General features: G+C 47.6%; 1 protein-coding gene across 5 annotated transcripts in view; it reads left to right on the forward strand.

Annotated features, from left to right (window-relative positions):
* LOC123994562 (scm-like with four MBT domains protein 2) overlaps positions 1 to 13,341 on the forward strand; it is a 71,369-nt gene extending 58,028 nt beyond the window's left edge. For 2 of the 5 annotated variants that reach the window (XM_046297304.1, XM_046297305.1), the window contains 13 exons: positions 5,768 to 5,998; positions 7,081 to 7,207; positions 7,285 to 7,398; positions 7,527 to 7,569; positions 8,240 to 8,307; positions 9,287 to 9,426; positions 9,896 to 10,005; positions 10,137 to 10,312; positions 10,405 to 10,449; positions 10,615 to 10,775; positions 11,350 to 11,622; positions 11,822 to 11,950; positions 12,136 to 13,341. In XM_046297304.1, the coding sequence (XP_046153260.1) occupies positions 5,768 to 5,998; positions 7,081 to 7,207; positions 7,285 to 7,398; positions 7,527 to 7,569; positions 8,240 to 8,307; positions 9,287 to 9,426; positions 9,896 to 10,005; positions 10,137 to 10,312; positions 10,405 to 10,449; positions 10,615 to 10,775; positions 11,350 to 11,622; positions 11,822 to 11,950; positions 12,136 to 12,276 (1,758 nt within the window). In that variant the 3' untranslated portion in view covers positions 12,277 to 13,341. Of the gene's footprint in view, positions 1 to 5,767; positions 5,999 to 7,080; positions 7,208 to 7,284; positions 7,399 to 7,526; positions 7,570 to 8,239; positions 8,308 to 9,286; positions 9,427 to 9,895; positions 10,006 to 10,136; positions 10,319 to 10,404; positions 10,450 to 10,614; positions 10,776 to 11,349; positions 11,623 to 11,821; positions 11,951 to 12,135 lie in introns of all 5 variants that reach the window. The other 3 variants (XM_046297307.1, XM_046297308.1, XM_046297306.1) reach the window with 2 other exon arrangements.
* Positions 13,342 to 14,019: the final 678 nt, after the last annotated feature.

The raw sequence follows: 14,019 nt of genomic DNA on the forward strand, positions 1-14,019 counted from the left end.
CCAAACAGCACCACACCCCACCAAACAGTATCTAACCCCACCAAACAGTATCACACCCCACAAAACAGTATCACACCCCACCACCCCACCAAACAGTATCATACCCCACCAAACAGTATCACACCCCACCAAACAGTATCACACCCCACCAAACAGTATCACACCCCACCAAACAGTATCACACCCCACCAAACAGTATCACACCCCACCAAACAGTATCACCCCACCACCCCACCAAACAGTATCATACCCCACCAAACAGTATCACACCCCACCAAACAGTATCACACCCCACCAAACAGTATCACACCCCACCAAACAGTACCACACCCCACCAAACAGTACCACACCCCACCAAACAGCACCACACCCCACCAAACAGTATCTAACCCCACCAAACAGTAATAAACCCCACCAAACAGTATCACACCCCACCAAACAGTATCTAACCCCACCAAACAGCACCACACCCCACCAAACAGTATCTAACCCCACCAAACAGTACCACACCCCACCAAACAGTACCACACCCCACCAAACAGTATCACACCCCACCAAACAGTATCACACCCCACCAAACAGTACCACACCCCACCAAACAGTACCATACCCCACCAAACAGTATCACACCCCACCAAACAGTATCACACCCCACCAAACAGTATCACACCCCACCAAACAGTATCACACCCCACCAAACAGTATCACACCCCACCAAACAGTACCTACACCCCACCAAACAGTATCACACCCCACAAAACAGTATCACACCCCACCACCCCACCAAACAGTATCACACCCCACCAAACAGTATCACACCCCACCAAACAGTATCACACCCCACCAAACAGTATCATACCCCACCAAACAGTATCTAACCCCACCAAACAGTATCATACCCCACCAAACAGTATCACACCCCACCAAACAGTATCACACCCCACCAAACAGTATCACACCCCACCAAACAGTATCACACCCCACCAAACAGTATCACACCCCACCAAACAGTATCATACCCCACCAAACAGTACCACACCCCACCAAACAGTACCACACCCCACCAAACAGTACCACACCCCACCAAACAGCACCACACCCCACCAAACAGCACCACACCCCACCAAACAGTAATAAACCCCACCAAACAGTATCACACCCCACCAAACAGTATCACACCCCACCAAACAGTATCTAACCCCACCAAACAGCACCACACCCCACCAAACAGTATCTAACCCCACCAAACAGTACCACACCCCACCAAACAGTACCACACCCCACCAAACAGTATCACACCCCACAAAACAGTATCACACCCCACCAAACAGTACCACACCCCACCAAACAGTACCATACCCCACCAAACAGTATCACACCCCACCAAACAGTATCACACCCCACTAAACAGTATCACACCCCACCAAACAGTACCATACCCCACCAAACAGTATCACACCCCACCAAACAGTATCACACCCCACCAAACAGTATCACACCCCACCAAACAGTATCACACCCCACCAAACAGTATCACACCCCACCAAACAGTATCACACCCCACAAAACAGTATCACACCCCACCACCCCACCAAACAGTATCTAACCCCACCAAACAGTATCATACCCCACCAAACAGTATCACACCCCACCAAACAGTATCACACCCCACCAAACAGTATCACACCCCACCAAACAGTATCATACCCCACCAAACAGTATCATACCCCACCAAACAGTATCACACCCCACAAAACAGTATCACACCCCACCACCCCACCAAACAGTATCATACCCCACCAAACAGTATCACACCCCACCAAACAGTATCACACCCCACCAAACAGTATCACACCCCACCAAACAGTATCACACCCCACCAAACAGTATCACACCCCACCAAACAGTATCACACCCCACCAAACAGTACCACACCCCACCAAACAGTACCACACCCCACCAAACAGTACCACACCCCACCAAACAGTACCACACCCCACCAAACAGTACCACACCCCACCAAACAGCACCACACCCCACCAAACAGTATCACACCCCACAAAACAGTATCACACCCCACCACCCCACCAAACAGTATCATACCCCACCAAACAGTATCACACCCCACAAAACAGTATCACACCCCACCACCCCACCAAACAGTATCATACCCCACCAAACAGTATCATACCCCACCAAACAGTATCACACCCCACCAAACAGTATCATACCCCACCAAACAGTATCACACCCCACCAAACAGTATCATACCCCACCAAACAGTATCATACCCCACCAAACAGTATCACACCCCACCAAACAGTATCACACCCCACCAAACAGTATCACACCCCACCAAACAGTATCACACCCCACCAAACAGTATCACACCCCACCAAACAGTATCACACCCCACCAAACAGTATCACACCCCACCAAACAGTACCACACCCCACCAAACAGTACCACACCCCACCAAACAGCACCACACCCCACCAAACAGTATCTAACCCCACCAAACAGTATCACACCCCACAAAACAGTATCACACCCCACCACCCCACCAAACAGTATCATACCCCACCAAACAGTAATAAACCCCACCAAACAGTATCACACCCCACCAAACAGTATCACACCCCACCAAACAGTATCACACCCCACCAAACAGTATCACACCCCACCAAACAGTATCACACCCCACCAAACAGTATCACACCCCACCAAACAGTATCACACCCCACCAAACAGTATCACACCCCACCAAACAGTATCACACCCCACCAAACAGTATCACACCCCACCAAACAGTACCACACCCCACCAAACAGTACCACACCCCACCAAACAGTACCACACCCCACCAAACAGCACCACACCCCACCAAACAGTATCTAACCCCACAAAACAGTATCACACCCCACAAAACAGTATCATACCCCACCACCCCACCAAACAGTATCACACCCCACCAAACAGTATCACACCCCACCAAACAGTATCACACCCCACCAAACAGTATCATACCCCACCAAACAGTATCTAACCCCACCAAACAGTATCATACCCCACCAAACAGTATCATACCCCACCAAACAGTATCACACCCCACCAAACAGTATCACACCCCAGCAAACAGTATCACACCCCACCAAACAGTATCACACCCCACCAAACAGTATCACACCCCACCAAACAGTATCATACCCCACCAAACAGTATCACACCCCACCAAACAGTATCACACCCCACCAAACAGTATCACACCCCACCAAACAGTATCACACCCCACCAAACAGTATCACACCCCACCAAACAGTATCACACCCCACCAAACAGTATCACACCCCACCAAACAGTATCACACCCCACCAAACAGTATCACACCCCACCAAACAGTATCACACCCCACCAAACAGTATCACACCCCACCAAACAGTATCACACCCCACCAAACAGTATCACACCCCACCAAACAGTATCACACCCCACCAAACAGTATCACACCCCACCAAACAGTATCACACCCCACCAAACAGTATCACACCCCACCAAACAGTATCACACCCCACCAAACAGTATCACACCCCACCAAACAGTATCACACCCCACCAAACAGTACCACACCCCACCAAACAGCACCACACCCCACCAAACAGTATCTAACCCCACCAAACAGTATCACACCCCACAAAACAGTATCACACCCCACCACCCCACCAAACAGTATCATACCCCACCAAACAGTATCACACCCCACCAAACAGTATCACACCCCACCAAACAGTATCACACCCCACCAAACAGTATCACACCCCACCAAACAGTATCACACCCCACCAAACAGTATCACACCCCACCACCACCACACCAAACAGTATCATACCCCACCAAACAGTATCACACCCCACCAAACAGTATCACACCCCACCAAACAGTACCACACCCCACCAAACAGTACCACACCCCACCAAACAGTACCACACCCCACCAAACAGCACCACACCCCACCAAACAGTATCTAACCCCACCAAACAGTAATAAACCCCACCAAACAGTATCACACCCCACCAAACAGTATCTAACCCCACCAAACAGCACCACACCCCACCAAACAGTATCTAACCCCACCAAACAGTACCACACCCCACCAAACAGTACCACACCCCACCAAACAGTACCACACCCCACCAAACAGTATCACACCCCACCAAACAGTACCACACCCCACCAAACAGTACCATACCCCACCAAACAGTATCACACCCCACCAAACAGTATCACACCCCACCAAACAGTATCACACCCCACCAAACAGTATCACACCCCACCAAACAGTACCACACCCCACCAAACAGTATCTAACCCCACCAAACAGTATCACACCCCACAAAACAGTATCACACCCCACCAAACAGTACCACACCCCACTAAACAGTATCACACCCCACCAAACAGTATCACACCCCACCAAACAGTATCACACCCCACCAAACAGTATCACACCCCACCAAACAGTATCACACCCCACCAAACAGCACCACACCCCACCAAACAGTATCTAACCCCACCAAACAGTATCACACCCCACAAAACAGTATCACACCCCACCACCCCACCAAACAGTATCATACCCCACCAAACAGTATCACACCCCACCAAACAGTATCACACCCCACCAAACAGTATCACACCCCACCAAACAGTATCACACCCCACCAAACAGTATCACACCCCACCAAACAGTATCACACCCCACCACCCCACCAAACAGTATCATACCCCACCAAACAGTATCACACCCCACCAAACAGTATCACACCCCACCAAACAGTACCACACCCCACCAAACAGTACCACACCCCACCAAACAGTACCACACCCCACCAAACAGCACCACACCCCACCAAACAGTATCTAACCCCACCAAACAGTAATAAACCCCACCAAACAGTATCACACCCCACCAAACAGTATCTAACCCCACCAAACAGCACCACACCCCACCAAACAGTATCTAACCCCACCAAACAGTACCACACCCCACCAAACAGTACCACACCCCACCAAACAGTACCACACCCCACCAAACAGTATCACACCCCACCAAACAGTACCACACCCCACCAAACAGTACCATACCCCACCAAACAGTATCACACCCCACCAAACAGTATCACACCCCACCAAACAGTATCACACCCCACCAAACAGTATCACACCCCACCAAACAGTATCACACCCCACCAAACAGTATCTAACCCCACCAAACAGTATCACACCCCACAAAACAGTATCACACCCCACAAAACAGTACCACACCCCACTAAACAGTATCACACCCCACCAAACAGTATCACACCCCACCAAACATTATCACACCCCACCAAACAGTATCACACCCCACCAAACAGTATCACACCCCACCAAACAGTATCACACCCCACCAAACAGTACCACACCCCACCAAACAGTACCACACCCCACCAAACAGCACCACACCCCACCAAACAGCACCACACCCCACCAAACAGTATTTAACCCCACCAAACAGTATCACACCCCACAAAACAGTATCACACCCCACCACCCCACCAAACAGTATCACACCCCACCAAACAGTATCACACCCGACCAAACAGTATCACACCCCACTAAACAGTATCACACCCCACCAAACAGTATCTAACCTAGTCATACCCTTAAGTGTTTCTATGTGTTAATGCAGCCATGGTAATATCGCACCCATCATTCTGTCTCTCTGTAGGTCTACAATGAGCACTACTTCCAGGTCACAGTGGATGACCTCACTCCAGAGGCCACACCCCTGTCCCTGGTGTGCCATTCTGAGTCGCCGGGCATCCTCCCCGTCCAGTGGTGTCTGAAGAACGGGATTGGTCTAGAGCGGCCCAGGGGCTACCAGAGCCAGGACTTTGATTGGGCGGACTACCTGAAACAGAGTTGGACGGAGGCCGCCCCCGACGCATGCTTCCCTGATGTAAGATACTTTCTCTTTCTTCCTCCTTCAATTCCTCGCCTCATCCTTCTCTCTCCTTCCCTCTCTCCATGCCTCTTCTTCCCAATGTCCTCATCCTTCCCTCTCTCCTTCCCTCTCTCCATGCCTCTTCTTCCCAATGTCCTCATCCTTCTCTCTCCTTCCCTCTCTCCATGCCTCTTCTTCCCAATGTCCTCATCCTTCCCTCTCTCCTTCCCTCTCTCCATGCCTCTTCTTCCCAATGTCCTCATCCTTCTCTCTCCTTCCCTCTCTCCTTCTCTCTCTCCATGCCTCTTCTCCCCAATGTCCTTATCCTTCCCTCTCTCCTTCCCTCTCTCCATGCCTCTACTCCCCAATGTCCTCATCCTTCTCTCTCCTTCCCTCTCTCCTTCTCTCTCTCCATGCCTCTACTCCCCAATGTCCTCATCCTTCTCTCCATCCCTCTCCTCACCCCTCTCTTCCTCCCTCTTGTCATCCTTGTGCCCACCCCCCTTAAAGTTACATTCTGTCATCTTTTGGGAGACCTGACCAAATTCACATAGAAATGTCAGTCATAGATCTGTCTATCATTGAAAGCCAGTCTAAGAAGCAGTGGGTCTGTTCTATGTGCACTTGTGTTAAATACACCAGCTAAAAATTCAAACCGCTAAAAATACAATATTTTTGGTGATGGAAAATATATTTCACAGCAGTTAACATGGTACAATGATTCTCTACACTATGACTGCTTGTTTTTGTCACAAAATGAAATTAGGTGAACTATTAGAATTTTAGCAACCAGGAAATGGTGGAGCGATATCTGTGTATTGCACCTTTAAATTAACGATTATTCATAAACAACAGGCATTCCCTCTCAACCAAACGAGACCAAGGATAATGTGTGTGGCTTAAGTCTTTTGTGCAGAAGGATCCATTGTTATGTCTACTGTTTATCCCATTGTGTGTGTGTGTGTGTGTGTGTGTGTGTGTGTGTGTGTGTGTGTGTGTGTGTGTGTGTGTGTGTGTGTGTGTGTGTGTGTGTGTGTGTGTGTGTGTGTGTGTGTGTGTGTGTGTGTGTGTGTGTTTATCCCATTTTGTGTGTGTAGGCGTGGCAGAGCCGAGGCTTCGCTAAAGACATGTGGCTAGAGGCCGTTAACCCTGTCAGGCCCACAGAGGTGTGTGTGGCTCAGATCACACAGGTCAGGGGTCGTCTGCTGTGGCTCAGACTGGAAGGTGAGTCCTGTGTGTGTGTGTGCGCATGTGTGTGTGTGGACAGCTGTCTTACCCCATGCTCTTTTGTCCCTCTCCAGGCCTGCCTAAGTCTGTCCCTGAATGTATTGTGGATGTGGAGTCCATGGACATCTTTCCTGTAGGATGGTGTGAGACCAATGCTTACCTCTTGACTCCACCACTGAAGCCTGTCTGTAAGTATCCCCGTATCTTTCTCTCTCTCTCTCACACACACACACACACACACACACACACACACACACACACACACACACACACGCACACACACAGTGAAAACCCTATTATTTTGTGTTGATTGCAGGCCAGCAGCAGAAGAAGATAGCCGTCGTCCAGCCAGAGAAGCAGTAAGTTCGCTGATGCTCCAAAACTACAGAGAACCACTCCAATTTTAAACCCTCACTGTTCCATTCCCTTTTTTAAAAGCCCCATCCAGCACTTTAACAGTTCCATCACACAGATTGCTATTCCACTCAAAAAAACACAAATCAATGCATTGCCAAGCCATGTCAGCAGCCACAGAAATGTATGGCCTATACTTTACAATACAACCTCCTAGATGGAGAACACACTTAAGTGCATACCCTTAAAAGCCTTGAGGCCCCTCTCTCTCGAACCACATCCCCCTCCCCGGAACAGTAGCTAGTTGTTCACTTGGAAATTGCCATTTTATTTTCAGAGGACAGATTTATTATTGACAAATGACATGCTCCAGTGCGGCTGGGAAACGCAGGTCTGAAGGTAGTGGTCGTTCAGAGACGACATATGAGGCTTTCAGTAACACTTTGTCAACCTCTCTCGTCTAACCTCCTTTACCAGATCTCTCGCCCAAGGGACTCATTCATCAATAGCCCTCATTGTTTTCCGTTGTTGTTCAGTTGTGTGGGGAAGGACATGTATCACACTCAGCTAAATCTGACAGGGTCTTAAATAGCTGTGTCTTTGATTGGACGACTTTGCTGTTCACTCGATTGATTGATTGATTGGCTGATGGGTTGATTGATATTCCGTCTGTAGGTTGGCTCCGCCGCAACCCGTGGAGACAATCCCTCTCGACCTCTGCGAGCCCGTTGCCATGGACACAGGTAAACAATATTCATAATTAAAATATGAGATGATTTATGTACAGCTATTAATGAAAATGAGAGTTAATGATGATCATGATTAGCATGGAAAAGCCCTGTAGAGAGAGTGTGTGTGTGTGTGTGTGTGTGTGTGTGTGTGTGTGTGTGTGTGTGTGTGTGCCACATCTGTTTCAAAGCAGATTCATATTTATGAACAAACAACATTCGTCTGTCTAACAGTTGCTCTTCACAATCACGGTTGGTACCTCACAGCTTGTCTCAGAAAAGTGTTGAGTTCAAACAAGCTTCTACATATTAATCAATATTACACTTCTGTTAGCACTCCTCTCAACATTTTACACAGCTAATGTTCTGTTTATTTAGTGTGTGTGTGTGTGTGTGTGTGTGTGTGTGTGTGTGTGTGTGTGTGTGTGTGTGTGTGTGTGTGTGTGTGTGTGTGTGTGTGTGTGTGTGTGTGTGTGTGTGTGTGTGTGTGTGTGTGTGTGTGTGTGTGTGTCCATGAGAGACTCATGCCCTTCTAAGTTCTGTAAAAAAAGTCACTTGCTCATGCATATTTATAATTTGTCTAATTACTATTCAACCGGAGCTGTGCAATTCCAGTTGTATGAGTAACAAAGTATAAACTGAGGCGTGGCATCACACTACATTATGTACAGCACACCTCGAATACAAGCCTCGTTAACAAGCCAGTGGAGTTTTAGAACAAGTCATACATAATGTAAGTGTTGCTCTGCTTTTACACAGGCAGCCCAATTCTGATGGTTTTTCCACTCATTTGTCTGATCTTTTTCAGTGCTGATCTGATCGGTCAAAAGGCAAATTAGTAAGAAGAAATATCACAATTGGGCTGCCTGTCTAAACTAATTGGACTTCTATATAGTCTATCAAGAGTTTGAACTTGATAGGCTGCCTGAAATCCTTATACCTGTCATTGGATGATTGTCTGATGTCCCATGATGCTTCTCTCTCTCCTCCCCAGGCTCAGCCAATGGGAGATACTGTTGTTCCAGGATCTACGTGAACCACCACTGTTTCTCTGGCCCTTACCTGAACAAGGGGCGCATCGCTGAGCTGCCACAGGCTGTAGGGCCGGGGAAATGCACTCTGGTCCTCAAAGAGGTAGGTAGAGGAACATCGACATACTGGTTACATCCAAATCTATTCCCACTACTGTTGACCAGAGTCCTATGGGATCAGAAAACTAACAACAGACTCTGGAGGAGGTAGAGCGGCATATGCCTAATTAAAGGACCGGAGGGGGGGTGGGGGGGGGGGGTGAGAGAGAGAAGGAAATGTCTTGTTAACCACCTGCAGTCTCTCAGCTTCAGTTTAATTTGAACTGTCAGTCATTTCTGTTTACACACGCACACACACACGCGCGCGCACGCACACACACAGTAAACTCGGCAAAAACAGCCTTTAATTTCCCTAGATAACCCCTAGTGTGAATGTGTGTTGACTTGAGTGTGTTTGTGCTCCACTGGTTTTAGTAGTTCTCTAGTTTTTGTGTCACGTTCACTTCACAACTAGGGAGAAAAAAATGACCATGTCTTGAAGAAAGTGTGTTCTCCTGTGTGTCCCCGTGCAGGTGCTCAGCATGCTAATCAATGCGGCCTACAAGCCTGGGCGTGTCCTGAGGGAACTACAGGATGTGGAAGAGCAGCACTGGGACTGCCACGAGGAGACCCTCAAAGCCAAGTGAGTCCCACCTGGAGGAGCTCGACCAGGATTGGAGCGACCATTAGGCTCCTGGTGAACATCCTGAGTGTAAGGTCCGGTATGAGCAATTCCGTTGGCCCGAGCTGACACGGTTTCTCTCCGCTCCTTAGATACAAAGGGAAGACGTATCGATCGTCCATGCGGATCGTGCGTCTGGCAGAGCAGATCCCAGACTTCTGTCGTAGAGTGTGTGTGAAGCTGCAGTGCTGTCCCAACCTCTTCAGCCCCGTCCAAGTCACAGGCCAGTGTCCTGAGAGCTGCTCCATGCAGACCAAGACCAAATATAGTGAGCGTATGTGTGTGTGGTTACTCTACTTGTGTGTTCATGTGTGGGTTTCTGTTGATGGGAACTAAGATCAACTTCATATATGTTTGTAGGTTGGTGTGTGCGTGCGCGAACAAATACAGTAATTTTCTACAAGTGTGAGTTTGTGTGTCTGTCACAAAAAACACACACACACACACACACACGAAAATACACACGAAAATACACACAGCCATTTGTTTGATTAAACCTCCTTTTACATGAATAGCTAACCTGCATCAGAATTGAGCCCATATGAACTGTGTTGAGTGTTGTGTCCCCAGCGTATTACTACGGTAAGAAGAAGAAGCTGTCTAAGCCGTTTGGAGGAGAGGAGGGTCTGGAGGCCAAACCTACACGACGCAGGAAGAAGAGGAAGGCCATCTTTGTCCAGAAGAAACGGCGTTCGTCTGCAGTGGACTACACTCCTGCAGGGTCACCACAGGTCTGACAGAGCTCTCCATCTATGTCGGTCTGTCTGTCGCTCTCTCCGTGTCTCTTTCTCTTGTGTCTAAGAGTGAAGGCTGTGTTCCCCTCCCCCTCTCTTTTTCGTTTTCTTTCTTTCTTTCTCGCTCTCTCTGTGGGTGTCTCTTTCTCTCTTCGTGTCTCTATCTCTCCGTCTTTTTCTCTCCATGTCTCTCTTTCTCGCTTTGTCTCTTTCTCTCTCCCTTTGTGTGTCTCTCTCTTTCTCTCCGTGTCTTGTCTCTCTTTCTCTCTCTCTTTCTCTCTGTCTCTCTTTCTGTCTGTGTGTCTCTCTCGCTTTCTCTCTCTCTCTTTCTCTGTCTCTCTTTCTGTCTGTGTGTCTTTCTCGCTTTCTCTCTGTCTCTTTTTCTCTGTCTCTCTCTCTCTCTCTCTCTGTGTCTCCATGTGTCTCTCTCTCTCTTCTCTCTCTCTCTCTCTCTCTCTCTCTCCGTGTGTCTCTTCTCTCGTCTCTTTCTCTCTCTCTTTGTGTGTCTTTCTCTATTATATAATGGACTTGATTGTCACTGCACTAAGATGGACCCTATAACTCCCTACAGGACAGTGATGAAGACGAGGATGAAGATGATCTTATGTTGCAGTCGGGCAGTGAAGAAGGCACCAGCTCTGAGCCGCGCGAGGACCACATAGACACATCCTCTGTGGAGGTGGCTAACAGCCGGCCGCGGCGTGCCGTGACGCTACGCAGGGCCACCCATACCGGCATAGCTTCGGGCAGCCGTGAGGGTCCTGAAAGCAGGAGGCGGAGCACTCGGTCCCTGTCATATAACCAGGGGAACAAGTACCACCCACCCAAGAGACAGGAGATGCAGGTGAGAGCAAATGCTACACGCAGAGACACACACATACACAGACCCACATTAATGCAGATGTGATGAAGTATTTGACAGGTTCTTTGGCTCCCTGATGGCCCGGATATGGTCAGTAAATGGCGTCCGGCTGTCATATCCAGTCAATAAAGGTCCTGTATGGAGATGAATCTTTGTGGCCATGTGTCCTGTGGCCCTCCAGGTGGAGTGTAGTGAGGCCGAGTGCCGGCTGGTGTTGGAGAGGAACCCTCTGGAGTGGTCCGTAGAAGACGTGGTCACCTTCATCACCTCCACCGACTGTGCTGCTCTCGCCAACATCTTCCAGGAGCAGGTACACACACACACTCTGAAATACATGCAGACACACACATCCCCAATTCAACACACTTTCTCGTTTGAGGTACAGACTATCTCTTCACATTATCATTGACATCGTCATCCTTTCCTCTGTCCTTATTCTCTGTCTCTGTCTCTCTGACCATATTCTCTGTATCTCTGTCCTTATTGTCTCTGCAGGACATAGATGGCCAGGCGTTGTTATTGCTGACCCTGCCCACCGTCCAGGAGTGTATGGAGCTGAAGCTGGGTCCAGCCATCAAGCTGTGTCACCAGATAGAGAGGGTCAAGGTGGCCTTCTATGCCCAGTACGCCAACTGATCCTGGGCATCTCACCTGGCACCTTTTACCCTGTAGAGCACAGGATGTCTGGAGACACCCCTCCCAGTACACCTTCATCTGAGGAAGGGGAGGAGAGATGATTTCGCTTAATGCCAATTCTGGGATTACCTGGTATGGAAGGCTGGGAGGAAAGTGGGAAAACTGGTAATGCTGTCGCTTAAGAATTCCTCAATTCTGGACTTGGATTACCCAGCCACTCTTCCGTGGATTACTGATGTCACATAGAGAAGGAAGTGACTTCAGAGGAAGTAGAAGAGGAGCTACCCAGGTACGGCGCTCAGGACGTCATCTGCGACAACAGGCAGAGATGGATTGGAAGGTTCAGATTTCCATAGTATTGTGGCGAAGGATCAGTCAACTGTGAATGGTTGAGTACGATACATATGAGTCAATCCATATGGAATACAGATCTGTGAAGAAACTGATCGAAATTGAGGATTATTTTCTTGGAACATTTTGAAATCGAGGATTATTTTCTTGGAAAATCTTTTTTTTTTTTTACATGCTGGTTGAGACTAATGGCCCTGGCAGCGTTTAACTTATGAACAAATGTTATTAATTATTTGTTCAATGTTTTCCCTCTTTGTTATATTTAAGTAAATTAGCTTAATATATTTCATTAACGAAAATCGGTTAGTAACCTACAATATATTTGCAATATTTATTGTATTCCTTATTGAATAGATGTCAAATCTAATTTGGATGTAAGAAAAATATATTTAGAGAGAGTTGATAGGCTATTGAAATGTCCAAGTCTTTGGGTTCAAATATGTATTTAAGGAAGTTCACGAGTTATTCCAGTCAATAGTAATTTAGCCCTGTTATTAAATCATCCGTTTTTTCTTGTGTGCATAGGGAAATATTAGGTCCGTTGCATTTTCTCATTAAGTTTGTAAAAAATCCTGGTTACACTTTATTAGGATAGTCCATCTGTAGATGCTTTACGGGCTATCAGTAACATTTCAACTAACTACTACCCCTTATTCTAAACCTTACCCTAACCGTAACCTAACCCTTATTCTAAACCGTACCCTAACCATAACCTAACCCTTATTCTAAACCTTACCCTAACCGTAACCTAACCCTTATTCTAAATCGTACCCTAACCATAACCTAACCCTTATTCTAAACCTTACCCTAACCGTAACCTAAACCTTATTCTAAACCTTACCCTAAACGTAACCTAACCCTTATTCTAAACCTTACCCTAACCGTAACATAACCCTTATTCTAAACCGTAACCTAACCCTAACCCTTATTCTAAACCGTAACCTAACCCTAACCCTTATTCTAAACCGTAACCTAACCCTAACCCTTATTCTAAACCGTAACCTAACCCTTATTCTAAACCGTAACCTAACCCTTATTCTAAAAACCCTTATTCTAAAACCTAACCCTTATTCTAAACCGTAACCTAACCCTAACCCTTATTCTAAACCGTAACCCTAACCCTTATTCTAAACCGTACCCTAACCCTAACCCTTATTCTAAACCGTAACCCTAACCCTTATTCTAAACCGTAACCTAACCCTTATTCTAAACCGTACCCTAACCCTAACCCTTATTCTAAACCGTAACCTAACCCTAACCCTTATTCTAAACCGTAACCTAACCTTATTCTTATTCTAACCGTAAAACCTTATTCTAAACCGTAACCTAACCCTAACCCTTATTCTAAAACCTAACCGTAACATAACCCTTAACCCTAATTCTAAACCGTAA

This window comes from Oncorhynchus gorbuscha, linkage group LG14, assembly GCF_021184085.1.
Source record: "Oncorhynchus gorbuscha isolate QuinsamMale2020 ecotype Even-year linkage group LG14, OgorEven_v1.0, whole genome shotgun sequence".
Lineage (NCBI taxonomy): Eukaryota > Metazoa > Chordata > Actinopteri > Salmoniformes > Salmonidae > Oncorhynchus > Oncorhynchus gorbuscha.